This window comes from Diceros bicornis, chromosome 5 (genome assembly GCF_020826845.1).
Source record: "Diceros bicornis minor isolate mBicDic1 chromosome 5, mDicBic1.mat.cur, whole genome shotgun sequence".
In the NCBI taxonomy this organism is placed as follows: domain Eukaryota; kingdom Metazoa; phylum Chordata; class Mammalia; order Perissodactyla; family Rhinocerotidae; genus Diceros; species Diceros bicornis.
The window spans coordinates 1886511-1907651 of NC_080744.1; the positions used below are offsets into that span (position 1 = coordinate 1886511).

Here is a 21141-nt window from a genome sequence, read left to right on the forward strand (position 1 = left end):
ATTTGCCCCATTCCTCTCCCCCTCACCTCTCCATTGGCCTTGAACGGAACTGTTGAGGAACTGTGGGAAGGAGAGATTTTATACCATATTTGAGGTTCACCTTTTCCATGACTCTTTTTGTGTGTGTGAGGAAGATAAGCCCTGAGCTAACATCTGTTGCCAATCCTCCTGTTTTTGCTGAGGAAGATTGGCCCTGGCCTAACATCCATGCCCATCTTCCTCTATTGTGTATATGGGACACCGCCACAGCATGGCTTGATAAGCGGTACGTAGGTCTGCACCCAGGATCTGAACCCGTGAACCCTGAGCCGCTGAAGTAGAGCGTGCCACCTAACTGCTATGACACGGGGCCAGCCCCCAGAGAATATTTTTAAAGTAGTCTGTCCTTGCTATCTCTAACTTCTTACTCCCTCTCCTTTCTCAAGCCCATTACTCTATTGAAACTGCTCTCACTAATGACCTCCTAGCCTCTTCTTGTTTTCTCTTGTTATTGACACAGCTGACCATTCTCTGCTTCTTAGAACTTTCTCTTCCCTTGGCTTCTGATACACCACTCTGTCAGTAAGGCCTCCTTCTCCACCACTCGCCTTCTCCACCACTCATGGCAGGCTTCTATTTTTGTAACTGTTTTGGTCACAGCATACCAAAAGTCCTGAATTTAAATGCCACAGTGGTCAGGCAGGCAACATGATGGGAATCTGTAAGAAGCAGTGAGGATTGTGACACACTGGAAGGTGCGTGTACTGAAAGACGAAGGGCAGTGTTCAATACCAGCTATTTTGTGTCAGGCATTTTCATTTTCTTTTTTCGAGAAGAGTCTGGAATCGAGATTTTTATGTGAAATTTTCAGATTTGTAAATATAAATAGATGGCAAGTAATCCAGAATTTTAAGAAACAAACCTGAAGACCCTATTCACTATCAGGCCACCAGTCTGAAATGTCTGCTATACTTTCTCCTGAGTGAGCCCATTTTAGATGTTTTTCAGTTACTACCTAGATGATAATGACTCCTTAAATGTTCACCTCTAGCCTCAGTATCTTTCTGGACTCTAGACAAGTATAAGGCTTGCTAGATACCTCCCTGTCTGACCAAACCTATAGACATATATTTCACCTCATAATCACCAATAACGGCATCACCAACTTGGTCTTCATAATTGGAAAATTGGTCATTACCCTAAACCTACCACTTCTCCAACTTCTATATCAAATCAGTCCCCAAATCCTGTTAACTCTAACTCAGATATATGTCTTAAATCTGGTCAGTTCCTTCTGTCGTCCTCTGTCTAGAATGTCTTCTCTTACCTCCCTTCCCTTCCAACTCTAACATTTATTCATCTGACAGATCCCTAGCCATTTTCACCACTTAGCTCAAATACAGTTTTTTTACATAGCTTTTCCCAACTCTCCCTGATTCCTCTATCAGAATCTCTTCCACTGGCTTCAGTCCTCCATTAGTAATCTTCTCTCTGTCCTATATAAGCACCTAAATTGTATTTAAATTTCTAAGGATAAGAATCATGATTTCGTCTTAAAATCCACAGCATCTCACACGTAGTAAATGCACAAAAGATACCTGTTAAAAGAACATACATGTATTGTATATATTTGTAAACTATTAGACTTGTAAAGAAAGCTAAAGCCCGAATGAGTTAAGGATCAGAAGAAATGTTAGGACAATAAGAAGCATTTTTTGGTCATGTTCATAACAAGAACAATGAAGAAGTAGAGCCCGTTCTTAGAACAGTGGGAGTAATATTACCATGAAAGAAAAAACATAGAACTCAATTCCTATTACATCTGGGCCGGGAGAAATGAACTTCAGAGTGGCTCTGTGCGCTTACTCTCTCTTGCCTTTCTTAAACATCAATTTTCCTCTTAAGTACGTCTGTTCTATTTTCTCAGCCTGAATATCATTTTCTTTAATAGTGACATGTATAGTACGGGTTGAGCTCCACAGTTCTTTCCTGTGATGGTCTAATTATTCTCGGCAATCTTTGATGTGTCAGAATACCTCATAATAGTCAACTGTTGCTTTTATTTGTAAATGTAAAGAAAAAAGGTTGATTCTCAAGTTCCTTTCTGGCAAATTATACAGATTCTTGGAAATAATTTATTCGAATAGCTTGTTAAAGAGATGGTTTGTGAGCTCTTGAAATAGTGATCACTAGAAATCAGTTTAGATTAGTAAGATCACACCAAGTCACACTAATCTCATTACTCCATTCGCATGACTAGACCCACAGATAAAGTCATCTGCATTCCAGCTAAGCATATGACAGTCTCTTGTGACAAACTTGAGATCAGGTTAGAAATGGATGGGCAAACTTATAGCCCATAGGCCATATAGACCCCACTGCCTGTTTTTGTAAATAAAGTTTTACTGGAACATAGCCCACACTTATTTGTTTATGGCTGCCTTCCTGCTACAAAGGCAAAGGTGAGTAGTTGCAAGAGAGACTGTATGGCCCACAACCCTAAAATATTTACCCTCTAGTACTTTACAGATAGAGTCTGTTGTCTCCTGAATTAGACAAGAGATGAAATAATAGCTGACTAAAAGACCATAATGGAAAAAAAGTGGTAATTTATTAACTTAGAAGAATACCTCTAATAACATACATGAGAAACCTCATTTCTTATACTGTCTTTTTCAGTATTTTTAGTAAATAATTCCAACAAAAAGTTTCTCAGGTTTTCATACATTACAAAAAGCTTGATAGGATATCTAAAATGCTGAATGACAAAACCAGATTTCTATAACATCTTGATATTCTGGGGCATACTCTCAATAACAGTATGAAATTTTCTAGGGATAAATTTGAGTTCAAACTTATATGAAAAAAAAAATCAACAGCACAAGTTGTAAGAAATCAAAGATATATTGGGGCCGGCCCCATGGCTTAGTGGTTAAGTGCACGCGCTCCGCTGCTGGCGGCCCGGGTTTGGATCCCGGGCGCGCACCGATGCACCGCTTCTCCGGCCATGCTGAGGCCACGTCCCACATACAGCAACTAGAAGGATGTGCAGCTATGACATACGACTATCTACTGGGGCTTTGGGGGGAAAATAAATAAATAAATAAAATCTTTAAAAAAAAAAAAAAAGAAATCAAAGATACAACACAGTAGTACCTCATGTGAAAAGTCCTAGGGAGTTGAGACATCTGCAAGGTTGATAAGTAAACAGAGTGACATGGGTGCCAAATAAGTCATTGCTGAAATTATAAAAGAACAGCATATAGAATAAAGAAGGTGGGCGTTTCATTGTACTGTGTTGGTCAGACCAAATCTAGACTGTTGTCTTTAGTTTTAGAAATCGTAGTCTAAAAACAATATAAAATGGGATCTGAAAATCTTTTCACATCAAGATTGTTTTTTAAAGTCTTGAAAGGTGAAGATTCAGTACATGGAAAATGCTTCAGATAACTGAATGACTTATTCTGAAAAACAGGTAAGCCAGAAGGAAATATTTAATGTAGTCCAGAAGGCAGAATTAGAAATTGATGAATGAAAGTCAACAGCGAAGCCATTTTAATGTTGTATGAGAAAGACATTTCACCTAATTAGAATTTTATAAAAATGAATGAACAGTTTTATGAGAAATGAGTTTCCCAGTGCCCAGACAGGGTCTGTGTGATCACTTGTCAGTTTGTTGTGAGGATTTGGTCTCTCTTATTTCTGAAACTATAATCATTTAGCATTTAATTGCTTTTACCTGTAAAAAGAGTCATGGAGGGGCATGAAATTCTCTGGTGGGGAAGAGAAAACTATTCTGTCATACCTTCAGTTCTTCTGCATGTCTGTTTAAGATCAGATTTCATCAGCCAAGTCCCTGTTCAGCCGCAGGGGTTTCTTTATTGTTTTCTTTTTAATTAATTAATTTTCTTAGTGCAGTAACATTGGTTTATACCATTGTGTAAATTTCAGGTGTACATCATTACACTTCTATTTCTGCATAGATTACATCCTGTTCACCACCCAAACACTAATTACAACCCATCACCACACACATGTGCCTAATCACCCCTTTCACCCTCCTCCCTCGCCTCCTGCCCTCTGGTAACCACCATTCCAATCTCTGTCTCTATGTGATTGTTTGTTGTTGTTTTTATGTTCTTTTTATGAGTGAGATCATACGGTATTTTCCAGTGGTTTCTTGAAAGGTGTAAAGTGGCTGGGAACTGGGGGTGATGATGCTCAGTGGCAAGAGAGTAGGTGTCATGAGTGGGCAGTGAGGAGGAGAGGGGTTTCCAGTGTCGCAGGAGATGGGGCTAGGGAAATGGGCTGGGTTAGATTGTGAATGGCCTTTATCCTCGAGAAATTAGGATTTTTTGCTGAAGACAACGAATACCAGTATCGTTTTCATGTAGGGTATGACACAAATTTGGTTTAGGAACATAATTTTGGAAATGGAGTTGGGAACACCAATGGCAGGGAGATCATGTTGCAAGACTTGAGTATCCTCGCAAGAGATAGTGCTTGTTTAATAGTTGAAAACATGCAGTAGGGAGAAAGAACTGACCAGGTTTAAGAAATATTTCTGAATTAGTCAACAAGGTCAGGAGGGCAGGGTTCTTGTTCATTTTGTTCACTGCTGTATTTTACCAACACTTGGCACAATTCCTGGTGATCAGTAGATGTTTTTCAGAGTGAATGAATGAATGAGTGTCTCATATTGTGTTGTCAGAATTTCTTCTCATCCCCTTGAAACTGTTTTACTTTTTGAAGCTTCCTGTTTGGAATTGTGCCTTTCTTATTTCCTGAACTCCCAGAAAGTAGTTTTTAGTCAGTCTTGAATATATAGTTAAGTAGGTCCAATTTTTATTTTCTTATTGAACTATTTTTAATTCTAAAACATATGGTCACCTTTTTCCTATTGCTTTTGATACCACTAGTTCTTGCCTGTTGGTTGACTTAAGTCCGTAGTAACAATCTTGACTGTCTTCTGAAAGGGGAAATTGTCACTACAGCAGTTTAAGCATCTGTGAGATGCTTGGTTTTAACAACTGAACGTAATAGCAGTTGGTGATGTAGTAAATATGCATCAGAAAAGCATCATACCATTAATCTATCATGTGCCTCTACAATAGTATCATTTCATTTTTCTCCTTTGAATTCTACCCAAGTGCATACAACCATCCTTACTATAGGACAAGGAACTACCATTTTGAATGCCTACTATTTGCCAGATGTAGTATGCATTTTATGTACATTACCTCATTGAATTCTTTCATCAGTACATTTTATATATAAGGAGTCTGACTTTCAAAAGAACAAATAACTTGTCTGTAGTCATAGGTGAGTAAGTGGTTGAACTGGGATTTTTAGCTCAGGTTGTTCTCCAAAGATATGCTCTGTTTTGCTATTGTATACATGTGTTTATACATGTATATGTGTGTGTGTATGTATATGTATTACATATGTATACACACACATGCACATATATATATATTTCACTATTAGGTTTATCTTATTTCCAGAAATACTTATTTTTCCATATCAAGTTTCATTTGAACATTTTCCGCCTTTAACTATTCGTATTTCTCATTTTGAATTTTCTCATCTAAATTAGGCTGTAAATACACACAACTCTCATTGTTTAATAATGTTTTAATTCCAAGTACTTTGAGGTGGTTTTATAAAAGTAAGGAAAATAAGTTTATACATTATTGATTTGTATTTCTCAGGTTTTGATGGACATGTTTGATCAGGATGACATAGGTTTGGTTTCTCTCTGTGAGGATGAGCCTAGTTCTTCAGGTGAATTAAACTACTATGACCTTGTCAGAACTGAAATTGCAGAAGAAAGACAGTATCTGCGGGAACTAAATATGATCATAAAAGTATTTCGAGAAGCCTTTCTTTCTGACAGAAAGCTGTTTAAACCTTCTGTAAGTACTTTTTGGGTTTGAAATTCTGCCTACCCCAGAAGTCAAATAGCAGCTTAAAATCACAAATAGTAACTTTATATACTTTATGAGTATATAAAACAAAAATATTCGTATATGTAGTATTTGTGGGTTTTTAAAATACATGAATTGTTATACTAATGTAATAAGTACAATGACAGTGAAAATTAGACACAAAATTAGAAAGGGTGATTACACTGGAATGAAATCATTTTCTGCTCTGCAGTATCTGAGATTTATAGTCATTCATTTGAAGATGGTGAAAAAGATGTATGGTCTAGAAAAGAAAGACTTATGCTTTTTTTGTCTTTTGGTAAGTACTTTAAGGCGGTAGTTTAGAGTTTTAACAGTGGAACTTCTCCAGAATAAAAGTGTATGCAGAATGTGACATAAACAGAGGCAGAGCTGCCTGTTGAAGACCGGGTGGGAGTGGGTGACAGGACAGGATCCGGGGGGCCCTGTCCAACTCTTTGTAAAGTCAGCTCCGAGGAATCCAGCTGGACAAACAGTGTCTTGTAAATAAAAGGTTTTCTTTTTCTTTGCTTCTTTTATCCCATGATTTGTTTTTCCTTAGGTGCCTCTGGGTTTGTCCTTCACTTTAAATCCTCAGCCTTTCTTTTACCTCCTGACTTCCTCCCCCGAGTAACTATTACATGAGTGAACAGGAGTGATGCTGGCTGAGTGCTTAAGATTAGGAACTGATGGGGCTTTTTTCATTCTTTTCCAAAAGAATGAGTTTCAGTGATAATTTAAGGTGTTTAATTGGCTTCTATCCTTTTTCTTTTGTACATGTGTTTAGTTTTACATTTGATAATAACTCCCACTAGACACACTGCCTTGAGTAGTGAGCATTTCATGTTTTTTAGAGTACTGTCCTATTTCATGTGACCCTTGTAACAGTCCTCTGAGATCGGTAGGGCAGGTCTTATCATCTCTGCCTTACTGGTGAGGAAATAGACACAAAATAGTTACGACTTGATAGGTTTGTTATAGAGGTTGAACGTGAATTTGGGTTCTTTTATACTACAGTATAGTTGGGTTTTGTCTATAGTGGTATGAAGAGTAAAAACCTAATGCTAATATTATCTTCTTTGCCTTTTCTGTGTCCCATCAGTTTTCATTCCTCAGGAATTAATTTTTTTGTGTGTGTGTGTGAGGAAGATCAGCCCTGAGCTAACATCTGATGCCAATCCTCCTCTTTTTTCTGAGGAAGACTGGCCCTGAGCTAACATCCATGCCCATCTTCCTCTACTTTATATGGGATGCCGCCACAGCATGGCTCGACAAGCAGTGCGTCTGTGCATGCCCAGGATCCAAACCGACGAACCCCGGGCCGCCGCAGCAGAGCATGTGCACCCAACCGCTTGAGCCACCGGGCTGGCCCCCCTCAGGAATTAATTTTTATGGGTCTCTTTTCACTGAATTAGTGCCAGTTTGGTAGAAAATTTCCATTATAATACTAAAGGGTCAAGAGAAAGATGCTCTTTTTTCTCTATCTCCATAGCTGTTATGTTTTTTCAGCATAGACTAGACTGTAAACTTTTGAGATATAGACCATCTGAGATCAGAGCATAGTACTCAGCAAATATTTGATAAAGGAATGAATGACTCAAGATCTTAATTCACTCCTTTGGGCCCTACTCCTCTGTCTTCAAAAAGGTCACGTTTGTGGAGGGCCTCATATGTATCAGGAGCTTTTTGTAGAAATCACCTCATTTAATCCTCTTAAGAATCTTATGAAGTAGGTATTGGTATACCAGCTATGTGACCCTGGGCAAATTACTTAACTGCTCTGTTCCTCTGTTTCCACATTTGTAAAATGAGGATGATGATAGTATCTATCTAATAAAGCTGTTATGAAATTACATGTCAAGTACTTAAAACAGTGCCTGGAACATAATAAGTGACCAAGAAATGTTAGCTGTTATTATTGTCATTATCATCCTAATCCAGCTCATTCATGTAGCAAGTGGTGGGACCAGGATCCAAGCTCAGCTCTGTCAGGTTCCATAGCCCGTGATGTTTCCATTACAGGATACCAGAGTGAATAATAGTTGGCCATAACCTAGATAATCAGTCATATGGTCTGTTTGTGTCCAGAGGACTTCACATGTCTTAACCCAGATATAATTCACACGTACGAGCTTGAATGAAATCTTTAATTCCTCCTCGAATCCAGGACACAGGCCACAAATAGCAAAACAAGATTGTGTGTGGGTTAGGAGTCGGATCTTCATGTTGATCCCAACGCTTGTCATTACCAGCTCTGTAAGACCTGATTAAGACTTTCAGCAACTTAACCAGTTTTAAAATACTCAGATACCAGGATTCTTTATGTAAAGAGTTGCTTAGAATCATCCACAATATGAGATTTTAGAATTATTGAACAGAACTATCTAGAATCTGTGTTTTCCAGTAAATTTACTGTATGTAATCTCAGAGGTTTTTTATTTCCCTTCCTTTCCATTGACTTTTGCTATGTTTTAGAATATATTATGTGTCTTGGAATATATTAGTATGTGATTGGGTGAAAATACACCATTAACAGTTATATTATTTACATTATATTTAGTACTTTTTAAAAAAAATTCTCAGCCTCACGTCTTAACATTTTTTTTTTTCTTTCAGGATATTGAAAAGATTTTCAGTAACATTTCAGATATACATGAATTGACCGTGAAACTTTTAGGTTTGATTGAAGATACAGTTGAAATGACTGATGAAAGCAGTCCTCATCCCTTAGCTGGCAGCTGTTTTGAAGATTTGGCAGAAGTAAGTTTACAAAACTACTTTATATTCTCATGTAAGTCCTAAATGTTGTATTAAGAAATTTAGTAAAATATTTTTTGTGAAAATTAGAAGACACTGCTAGCTACTATAAAAAAAACTTAAGATTTAATCAATAGCAAACTAAAATTTATGTTGTATTTATAGTGACACTTTGTAATGTATTTATGTTAATATTTATAGTGAAAGTTGATAGAACAATGTTTAGGATTTTTTTTTAACAGCAAGTCCATTTAAGGTGAAAGAAAAGAAATTTTATTGACTGTAGCAGTTGAGCTTTTGTGGATTTTAGTTTAATTTCCAAAAATTGAAAAGGAAGTTTGTATTTTAATTTTTTTCCCAAAGTGAAAATCATTTTGTTGTCTTTTAAATGACTATAAAAATAATGTAGCTCATTGTAAAAATATTCAGAAAAATAGAGACAAATATAAATAAAAATCACTCCATTTTGCAACACCTAGAGATAAATTATCCTTATAACATTTATTATTCTTACAAATATTTTTCTGCACATACATACAAACCTATGTGTATTTACAAAAATAGGATCTTACTGTTATATAACCTGCATTTTTCATTCAAAATATCATGAATATTTTCCATGTTAATAAGTGTACTTCAATACAATTTTTAAAGTCTGAATAAGTACCATGTTACATGGTGACACCATTACATACTTTTAACTATTGTCATTAAGGATGTAAGTTGTTTGTATTTTTTTTATTATTGTAAACAGTACTGCAAAAAACATATTTAAACTATGCCTTTATAGTCTAATAATTATTTTAGGATATATTCCTGGAAGTGGAATTGCACTACTAAAGACTAGGTACATTTTTAGAACTTTGAAACATTTCACCAAATTTACTTCCAGATAAGTTCCAGTATATCCAGGCCCTCTTTTTCCTCACACCTTCACTAAGTCTGGGTATTATCCCATTCGTTTTTGCCAGTCTAATGGGAAGAAAACAGCATCTCATTGTTCTTTAATTATGCTTTTCTTTTTAAAAAACTAATGATGTTGAACATATTTGCATACTCATTGGTCATTTTTATTTTTATGTTTTTTGGCAAGGAAGATCAGCCCTGAGCTAACATCCGTTGCCAATCCTCCTCTTTTTGCTGAGGAAGATTGGCCCTTGGCTAACATCCGTGCCCATCTTCCTCTACTTTATATGTGAAACGCCTGCCACAGCATGGTTTGATAAGCGGTGCATAGGTCCATGCCCGGGATCTGAGCCCACGAACCCCAGGCCACTGAAGTGGAGCGCGTGAACTTAACCATTACACCACTGCCCCCCCCCATTTTTATTTCTTTTAAAAGTGCTCTCTTTAGATTTCATGTAAATTTCCTAATTTTAAAATCTCTGCCTATATTTTTCTAAAAATATACATTGCTTTTGTAGACAATGAAACTGATAGTATAGAAATATTCAGTTACTAATGCTTACCCAAAATATTCATCCTTAGTTCTTATTAGAAAGTTTTTATATTGTGATATCTTAGCATATTAATTTGTAGTCTGATTGCTTGCTGTACTCTTAAAGATATGGTTCAAAACCGTAATGTATTTTCTAACTTTTGTTTTGCTTTTTATTGTGGTAAAATATATATAACAAATTTGCCATTTTAACCAGTTTTAAGTGTACAATTCAGTGGCTTTAATTAAATCCACAATATTATACAACCATTACCACTGTCTATTTCCAAAACTTTTCATCACCTCAAACAGAAACTCTGCTCATTAAGCAGTAGCTCCCTCTTCTCCCCTCCCCGAACCCCTGGTAACCTCCAGTCTGCTTTCTGTTTATGAATTTGCTGATTCTAGATATTTGATATAAGTAGAATCATGCAGTATTTGTTCCTTGTGTCTGCTTACTTCACTTAGCATAGTGTTTTCAAGGTTCATCCATGTCTTAGCATGTATCAGAACTCCATCCTTTCTGTGGCTGAATAATATTTCATTGTATGATTATATCATGTTTTGTTTATCCGTTTATTTGTTGATGGACACTTGTGTTTTTCACCTTTTGGCTATTGTGAATAATGCTGCAATGAGCATTGGCATATAAGTATCTATTTGAGCACCTGTTTTCAATTCTTTTGGGTATATACCTCGGAGCGGAATTGCTGGGTTGAATGGTAATTCTTTGGTTAGCTTTTTGAGGAATTGCCAAACTGTTTTCCACAGAGGTTACACTGTTCCCACGGGTGGTGGATGAAGGTTCCAATTTCTCTGCATCTTCGCCATTACTTGTTATTTTCTGGAAAACATGCTGTATTTTTAAAATACAAAAATGAAACAAATGTCTTAATTCTAACTAAACATTGGGGATATTGATTATTATCAAATAATAAGAATTTATTTACATATAAACATTGGACAAAATATAAGCAGTTTCTGCTTTGTTATTTTATTGTATATTAGTCTTTGCTTTTTTTTCCTAATTTTAAAAAGTGTAGAGTGGATAAAACAGTGGTATCACTTTTTGCTTCCTTTGAAAGTATCCTAAGTATAAACTCATTTCAACCTAGATAAACCTAACTGAAATTTCAAATCCCAGCGTTCTTTTACTAATCAATACACTTTTTGTTTACTGGGGATAAATGTGTATAAGCATTTTAATAGTTTAATAGTTGTGACCATAAAGTCAGTGGTGTATTTTAAGACCAGTAGCTTCTTGTCATCTATTGCACAAAGTTGTTACTTACGTTTTTAAAAATTTCCCAGTTACAGCCATAATTATTGTTTGTTTCTGAACAGTACCGAGCAGAAAGTTCAGAAACTTAGTTGAGGACTTGAATAAAAATTTGCCAATTTAGTAATCTGTGCTATATTAGTAGAAAAGATGTTCCTTTAAGCCTAATTTATTTTCCTTTTTAAAAAACAGGAGCAGGCTTTTGATCCGTATGAAACATTGTCACAGGACATCCTTTCACCAAAATTCAATGAATATTTCAGTAAGTTGATGGCTAGACCGGCAGTGGCTCTACACTTTCAGGTAAACTTAAATTGAATGTTTTTTTGTAAAGCAACTAAAGAAATATTTCACCATCTTATCCTTTAAATATTGGAAATTCTGGAATCCTTTCATAAAGCAAGTGAGGAAATATTTCACCAATCCTTCAAAATGTTAATTCCAAGCCTATTTTAGATTGTTCTGTTTTCTGTCTTGAGTTCTTTCAATCTGTTTTTAATGTAGAAATCTTTTAGAGAATACCATCACAAGTGCTGATTGACCAGGAAAATCTGGCAGATTCTGGATCTGGGATATAGAGATGAGTATGGAGAGCTGTTTCAGATCTTATTCCTTGCAGGAAATAGAACTGGAATCATACTGTGGAGAATATCCTCATGTATACTCATACTGATTTCTCTATCAGGCCTATAATTTAAAGGAGATAAATATGTTAATGGGGAGTATGAAAGTTAATTGGTCAGTAATGCAATTAGATAAAGTGAAAGTAAGTGGAGAGAGACAAAATTATACTTTGACTCTCTCAGCACTTAATGAAGGTTACATTGGCATTGATGGTCCTTGACTACTTATTGCTATAGAAACTTCCTGCGTCTAGACTGGCTCTTCTCCGTTAGCGTATGAATATGGTCAAATCTTTATTGTCCCAAAACAAGCAAATAAATAAACCTTTCGTCACTCTAACCCCCTCCACCCTGGTCATTTTTTTCCATTTGTGGCCAGTTGTCTTCATATTACTTTCCACCATTCTTCATCAAACTGCTACCATCTGTGTTCTAGTCAAGATCTAACACTAAAAACTGCCCTTGACAATGAACTTAACTACCAAATCCAGTGGCTGCTGATCTCATATTTATGTCTGTAGTATTTTTTAGTCCTCCTCTTGGCCCTTTGGCCTCAGTATACTACTTTCTCCTAATTTCCATCTTCTCTGATTTCTTCTTCTCAGGCTCCTTAATTGCAGGTGTTATCCAGCTTCTGTCATCAGCCCCTGCTTTCCTGTCCTCTGTGCTCTCCATGGTGACTTTATCCATACCCTTTGCTGTAGTTACGGCCTGTATGCTGATGACTTCCTGTTTGTGTTTTCCAGTCGTAACTCTCTTCTGAGCACTGGGTGTGGGTGTGTGTATATACACTTTCATATAACCAGCTCCCTGTGAACTAATTCACTTGGATATCCCACAAGCACTTTAAATATAAATGTTTAAAACCACACTTACCTCTTTTCCCTGCTTTCTTTACTGTGAATTCCCATTATTACCTTCATCTACTTCTATGCTACTCAAAAACTTTCAACTTGGAATAAAAATTACACCTAATTCTCAAAATTTATTTCAATGAAGGAATAACTTTTTTAAGTTAAATCTTATATATTCATATAAACCATAAAGTAAACATTAGTTAAATGGGATAGTCTGCCTATAAGATCTTTGCATATTCATTAAAAGCACTCACAACAACATTTCTTGTTTTATTCCTATTTTATTAGTAATTCTTACTGTGGGATTTGAATGTTTAGGACCCAATTATTTAAATGATTTCCTCAGATATGTGGTGAAATTGAAAGAGTTAGATAAAACCCTTTTTCAGGCCAAACTCACTTGTACTATATTAACTTAAAAAAGATTCATTCATTGTAAGCTGAAAAAGTAATGCTTCGTTTAAAAAAATGGTAATAAAACTTCTTTAGAAGATGTATAGCACACTTTAAGAGTATGAGCTTTGGTGTCAGAACTTCTGGCTTTGGGCCAATTAATAGTTGTCTTACCTTGAGTAAGTCACTTAATCTCTGAGACTCAGTTTGCTCCTTTGTAAAATGAGGATGATAATGTATACCTCTTACGGTTATGAAAATTAAATGGAAATACACTAAGCACGTTTGACACATACTAAATACTGAAACATTAGCCTGTGTTGTTATTAGAGGACTCCTTACGCTATAAATACATGTTGCATTAATATTTTAGAATGCACTTTAGTAGCCATTTCAGTGCTAATTAACAATATAGGTGATCTTTGCAGACTAGTTTTAAAGTTTCATCTTGGTTCCAGATAAAGCAGTATATATAAAAACATATCCAGAGTAACCCATTATCACTGTTGTAATTAATTACGTGGTAAAAGATATTAATGTTTGGGAAAATAACTTGACTCTGCATATCCTAGTAATAATTCTACTGAACAAATTATAATTCAACTTCATAGTTAACAACATATGAGAATTATGGGAGTGTTCACCCGTGAGGATACATTTTTTTTTTTTTTTTTCTGTGAGGGAGATCAGCCCTGAGCTAACATCCGTGCTAATCCTCCTCTTTTTGCTGAGGAAGACCAGCTCTGAGCTAACATCTATTGCCAATCCTGCTCCTTTTTTTTTTCCCCCAAAGCCCCAGTAGATAATTGTATGTCATAGTTGCACATCCTTCTAGCTGCTGTATGTGGGATTCGGCCTCAGCATGGTCGGAGAAGCTGTGTGTCCGTGCGCGCCCAGGATCCAAAGCCGGGCCGCCAGTAGCGGAGCACGCGCACTTAACCGCTAAGCCACCGGGCCAGCCCAAGGATACATTTTAAAAGCAATGGGGGCCTGCCCCGTGGCTTAGTGGTATATTAGTCTTATATTAGTAGAGTGCGTGTGTTCCACTGCTGGTGGCCTGGGATTCGGATCCCAGGTGCACACCGACACACCGCTTGTCCAGTTGTCTGGCCATGCTGAGGCGGCATCCCACATACACCAACTAGAAGGATGTGCAACTATGACATACAACTATCTACTGGGGCTTTGGGGAGAAAAAGGGGAAAAAAAAACAGGATTGGCATGGATGTTAGCTCAGGGCTGATCTTCCTCACAAAAAAATAAAGCAACGGGGGCCGGCCCCCTGGCGTAGTGGTTAAGCGTAGTGGTTAAGTGCGTGCGCTCCGCTGTTGGTGGCCCAGGTTCGGATCCCGGGTGCGCACCGAGGCACCACTTGTCAGGCCGTGCTGTGGCGGCGTCCCGTATAAAGTGGAGGAAGATAGGCACAGATGTTAGCCCAGGGCCGGTCTTCCTCAGCAAAAAGAGGAGGATTGGTATGGATGTTAGCTCAGGGCTGATCTTCCTCACACACAAAAAAATAAATAAATAAAAGCAATGTGTCAGATTCTTTCTTCACATTATATATTTCTGTTGTCCATATTTATCTCATGAGGAGAAATGCCAGTTTAAATAAGTCAACTTTAATGACATTTGAAATCAACATGAGTGACTTTTAAATCCCTCATAAATTTTTAAAAATCATGTATTCTACAGACTATTAGTTTTCAAAACAGGGATAAACCTAACCCTAGCTATACACTAAGATTTTTCAGGTGATTAAGGGCACAGGTAGCTTTAAGGAAATCAGCTTCTAGTGTCCCTGTCACCTTGTTTGTGTTTTTGCGTTCTCTTTTCCAGTTTCCCTTCATGTTGCTTATTGCCATATTGAATTTCCCATTGTACTGATCTAAGGTATAAAAACCTCCAGGGCAACAGTCGGGGGGAAAAACATGTATTGCTCCTGAAGGAGAGTTCATTTAGCGCAAAGCAAAAGAGTTCCAAAGTAGGGGGGTGATTGTGTTAAAAACTCTTGGCAGCCAAAATGTCATGCCACCTCATACCTGGATGTACTATGTTAGAAGCAGTTACAGGCTCTTCCAGATGCTTCCTGTGCTTAAGACTGTGACATTAATGTGTGTATTTGAATTTAAGAATGAAGTCAGACTTTCTGCAGAAATTGAAGTCTGATCTGGCTGTTTATTTTGACAATGAAGATGAGCTTTGTCGGTTAAGTTACATGACAGACATTTTTCATAAATTAAATGAGCTAAATCTGGAATTTATTTAATCATTGTTTGGTAACATATATTTAAATCACATCTACAGTATACAACATCCCCAAAAATACATCCTTTGTAACTACTTAAACTTAAAACATTTCAAATGGTGACATAAAAATGTGCGAGGGTACATAGCTTTTCAAACTTCCTTTAGGGTTTGTGGAAGCCAAAACTTTTGAAGAAAAGCTAAGAGGACTATTGTGCAAGTTATTTTAGCAATAGAAGAGATGAGGAAAGATATATCTTTATCTATCTAATAACTTACAGGAGGGAAAGGAGAAAAAAGCTTGATTTATAGCACTTCAATTTCAGTATAGAACATACTTTCCATTATAGTTTTGATAAGTCTGTATCTTGTATTTTTAAAAGCTGTTTCTGTCAGGCGTTGCTGTTGATATCCTTGGTGTCAGAGATAAACTATTGTCTCTTTTTGCTTTGCAGTCCATCGCTGATGGTTTCAGAGAGGCAGTTCGTTATGTCCTTCCACGCCTGATGCTGGTGCCAGTGTACCATTGTTGGCACTATTTTGAATTATTAAAGGTAAGGTGAAAGCTTCCTGAGCCAAAAGTACTTGCATTTATGCACCTTAAAAACTAGTTTTTGATCTGATCATATTGTTTTTAAATACTTTTTATTCAAAAAAATAAATTATCTTAAATGTCTACCTTCTTTCCATGGACTGTGGAGAAAAGCCTGTATTTCTTACTTATCTTTATATTATTTCCAAGTGGTAGGTGGAGAGAGGAAAATGTGTCTGTACCTGTCGTTTCATAGTATAGAATCTCAAAGTACTAACATTATAAAAAAAGAATGTTTTTTTCCTCGTAAATTTGTGGAGGCACCCAGCAAAATGTGCCTGTGGTTTAACTTTTATACAAGTAATTAATAACTTGTATGCATAACGTTGTTCTAAATTTCCATCTTGTTTTAACTTATTAAGAAAAGCACTTTTAAAGTTGACATTATTTTCCACGGAGTATAGTGTTCTTCCTCTGTTAGCTAGGACCCAAGCAACATATTAAAAAAAAACTGTGGTAAAACTTGAGGGGACGTGGGGAGGGAGGAGGGCGTAAGGGATAATTCGGCACATGTGTGTGGTGATGGGTTGTAATTAGTATTTGGGTGGTGAACATGATGTAATCTATGCAGAAATAGAAGTATAATAATGCACACCTGAAATTTATACAATGTTATAAACCAATGTTACTGCAATAAACAAAAAATTAAAAAAAAAAAAAACCTATGGTAAAACTTGAACTCTTTTTGAAGATCAGTAAACATAAAAATATATTGAATTTTTAAAGGTTCTAATATATAGTATAAACTTTATTATGTTACATACTTAGAGAAAAGTATAAAACATAAACGTGTTATATAATGAAATAAAGGTGATGTGTGAACACACCAGAGGTAAACCCTCCCCTGACTTCAATGGCAGTTACTTCCTAGCTTTTCTTCACTTTAACCACCTGTATATGTATCACTTAAAATATGTAGAGCCTATTTCTGAACTTTAGATGAATTAGATCAAGTTGTATATATTATTTTACATTTTGTATCTTCTTCCAAAGTTGTATTTGTAAGATTCTTTGATGTTGTTGTATGTTGTTTTAGTTTAATTTTCTTCCATTGTTTGAATAAACCATGATTTATTTATCCTTTTCTGGTTGATGAACAGTGTTTTGCTATAAAAGGTTCTAATGTATAACACTTGCCGTGGACATTCTCGTACCTATCTCTTGGTACACATGTGCATGCATTTTATTTCTCTAGAGTATATACTCGGCTTGGTCATAGGGTGTGCATATTTTCAAATTTAATAGATAATGCCAAACAGTATTCCAAAGCGGGTTGTACAGTTTATACTCCTACCAGAACTCATAAGATGTCTCTTTATATCATAATATTCTCTTTATGCATATTTTCACACTTTTAAATTTGTCGTCGGGTATATTTATAATGGTATCTGGTGGTTTTAATTTGTATTTCCTTGATTATTAATGAGGTTAAGTATATGTTTATTGGCCTTTTGGATAACCCTTTATGGAGTTATTAAGTCTTTTGCCAGTTTAAATATCTTCTCTTCTGTGGCTTGTCTTTGCGTTCCACATTTATGTTTGTTCTGGTTGCTGTGCATTAATTAAAACTGAGAATATTCTATACTTATTATAAAGGTTACAGTTTCATTGATGTGATATGGGTGGTTTCTCTTCATTATTCATTTTTAAAAAAATTTTATTGAGGTCATAATAGTTTATAACATTGTGAAATTTCACTTGTACATTATTATTTGTCATTCACCATATAAATGTGCCCCTTTACCCCTTATGCCCACCTCTCAATCCCCTTCCCCCCTGGTAACCACTAATCTGTTTTGTTTGTCCATGTGTTAGTTTATCTTCCACATTTGAGTGAAATCATATGGTGTTTGTCTTTAGCTATTTTGCTTAATGTAATACCCTCAGGGTCCATCCATGTTGTTGCTAATGGGACAATTTTGTCTTTTTTTATGGCTGAGTAGTAGTCCATAGTGTGTGTGTATATATGTGTGTGTATGTGTGTGTGTATATATATATATACACACACACATACACACACACATAAACCACATCTTCTTTATCCAGTCATCAGTCAGTGGGCACTTGGGTTGCTTCCACTTCTTGGCTATTGTGAATAATGCTACAATGAACGTAGGGGTGCATAAGTCTCTTTGAATTGTTGATTTCAAGTTCTTTGGATAAATACCCAGTAGTGGGGTAGCTGGGTGGTATGGTATTTCTATTTTTAATTTTTTGAGAAATCTCTATACTGTTTTCCATAGTGGCTGCACCAGTTTGCATTCCCACCAGCAGTGTATGAGGGTTCCCTTTTCTCCGCATCCTCTCCAACATTTGTTATTCTTTCTCTTGGTGATTATAGCCGTTCTAACGCGGGTAAGGTGATATCTTCATGTAGTTTTGATTTGCATTTCCCTGATGATTAGTGATGTCGAACATCTTTTCATGTGCCTATTGGCCATCTGTATATGTTCTTTGGAAAAATGTCTGTTCATATCCTCTGCCCATGTTTTGATTGAGTTGTTTTTTGTTGTTGTTGTTGAGTTCTTTATATATTTTGGAGATTAACCCCTTGTCGGATATATGATTTGCAAATATTTTCTCCCGGTTGTCTTTTCGTTTTGTTCCTGGTTTCCTTTGCCTTGTAGAAGCTCGTTAGTCGATGAAGTCCCACTTGTTTATTTTTTATTTTGTTTCCCTTGCCCAAGTAGACATGGTATTTGAAAAGATCCTTCTAAGACCAATGTCAAACAGTAGACTGCCTATATTTTCTTCTAGGAGTTTTATGGTTTCATATCTTACCTTGAAGTCTTTGATCCATTTTGAGTTAATTTTTGTGTATGGCGAAAGAGAATGATCTACTTTCATTCTTTTGCATGTGGCTCTCCAGTTTTCCAGCACCACTTATTGAAGAGACTTTGCTTTTCTCCATTGTATTTTATAGCTCCTTTGTCGAAGATTAGCTGTCTGTAGATGTGTGGTTTTATTTCTGGGCTTTCACTTCTGTTCCATTGATCTGTGTGACTGTTTTTGTAGCAGTACCATGCTGTTTTGATTACTGTAGCTTTGTAGCATATTTTGAAGCCAGGGATTGTGATGCCTCCAGCTTTGTTCTTTTTTCTTGGGATTGCTTTGGCTTTTCGGGGTCTTTTGTTGCCCCATATGAATTTTAGGATTCTTTGTGCTATTTCTGTGAAGAATGTCATTGGGATTCTGATTGGGATTGCATTGAATCTGTAGATTACTTTAGGCAGTATGGACATTTTAACTATATTTATTTTTCCAATCCATGTGCATGGAATATCTTTCCATTTCTTTATGTCATCATCACTTTCTTTCAATAATGTCTTATAGTTTTCATTGTATAGGTCTTTCACCTCCTTGCTTAGGTTTATTCCTAGATATTTTATTCTTTTTGTTGTGATTGTAAATGGGATTGTATTCTTTAATTCTCTTTCTGTTAGTTCATTATTGGAGTATAGAAGTGTAACTGATGTTTTAAGTTGATTTTGTACCCTGCAACTTTGCTGTAGTTGTTGATTATTTCTGATAGTTTCTCGATGGATTCTTTAGGGTGTTCTATATATAAAATCACGTCGTCTGCAAATAGCGAGAGTTTCACTTCTTCATTGCCTATTTGGATTCCTTTTATTTCTTTTTCTTGCAATTGCTCTGGCCAAAACCGCCAGTACTATGTTGAATAAGAGTGGCAAGAGTGGGAACCCTCGTATTGTTCCTGTTCTCAGAGGGATGGCTTTCAGTTTTTCCCCGTTGAGTATAATGTTGGCTGTGTGTTTGTGGTATATGGCCTTTATTACGTTGAGGTACTTTCCTTCTGTACCCATTTTATTGAGAATTTTTATCATAAATGGATGTTGGATCTTGTCAAATGCTTTCTTTGCATCTTTTGAGATGATCATGTGGTTTTTATTTCTCAGTTTGTTAATGTGGTGTATCACATTGATTGATTTGCGGATGTTGAACCATATCTGCCTCCCTGGAATAAATCCCACTTGATCATGGTGTATGATCATTTTAATGTATTGCTGTATTCTGTTCGCCAATATTTTGTTGAGGATTTTTGCATCTATGTTCATCAGCAATATTGGCCTGTAATTTTCCTTCTTGGTATTGTCCTTCTCTGGCTTTGGGATCAGGGTGATATTGGCCTCATAAAATATGTTAGGATGTTTTCCGTCTTCTTCAACTTTTTCGAATAGTTTGAGAAGGATAGGTATTACATCTTCTTTGAATGTTTGGTAGAATTCTCCAGAGAAGCCATCTATCTTCTACCTGGTCCTGAACTTTTATTTTTTGGGAGGTTTTTGATTACTGTTTCAATCTCTTTACTTGTGATTGGTCTATTCAGATTCTCTATTTCTTCTTGATTCAGTTTTGGGAGGTTGTATGAGTCTAAGAATTTGTCTATTTCTTCTGTATTGTCTAGATTTTTGGCATATAGTTTTTCATAGCATTCTCTTATAATCTTTTGTATTTCTGTGGTATCCATTGTAATTTCTCCTCTTTCATTTCTAATTTTATTTATTTGAGCCTTCTCTCATTTTTTCTTAGTGAGTCTGGCTAAGGGTTTTTCAATTTTATTTATCTTCTCAAAGAACAAGCTCTTAGTTTTGTTGATCCTTTCTACTGTTTTTTTGTTTGTTTGTTTCAATATCACTTATTTCTGCTCTAATTTTTATTATTTTCCTCCTTCTGCTGACTTTGGGCTTTGTCTGTTCTTTGTCTAATTCTGTTAGGTGTAGTTTAAAGTTATTATTTTAGATTTTTCTTGTTTTTTAAGATGGACCTGTATTGCTATGAATTTCCCTTTTAGGACCCCTTTTGCTGCATCCCATATGAGTTGGTATGGTGTATTTTCATTTTCATTTGCCTCCAGATATTTTTTGATTTATCCTTTAATTTCTTCAGTGATCCATCAGTTGTTCAAGTAGCATGTTGTTTAGTCTCCACATATTTGTCACTTTCCCAGCTTTTTTCTTGTAGTTGACTTCTAGTTTCATGGCATTATGGTCGGAAAAGATGCTTGATATGATT

General features: G+C 36.0%; 1 protein-coding gene across 4 annotated transcripts in view; it reads left to right on the forward strand.

The window, feature by feature from the left end:
- Window positions 1-21141, forward strand: part of SOS2 (SOS Ras/Rho guanine nucleotide exchange factor 2) — a 93657-nt gene that overhangs the window by 28708 nt on the left and 43808 nt on the right. For 3 of the 4 annotated variants that reach the window (XM_058540613.1, XM_058540616.1, XM_058540614.1), the window contains exons 5-8: window positions 5691-5894; window positions 8541-8684; window positions 11591-11701; window positions 15971-16069. In XM_058540613.1, coding sequence (XP_058396596.1) covers window positions 5691-5894; window positions 8541-8684; window positions 11591-11701; window positions 15971-16069 — 558 coding nt within the window. The remainder of the gene's footprint in view (window positions 1-5690; window positions 5895-8540; window positions 8685-11590; window positions 11702-15970; window positions 16070-21141) is intronic. The other variant, XM_058540615.1, reaches the window with a different exon arrangement.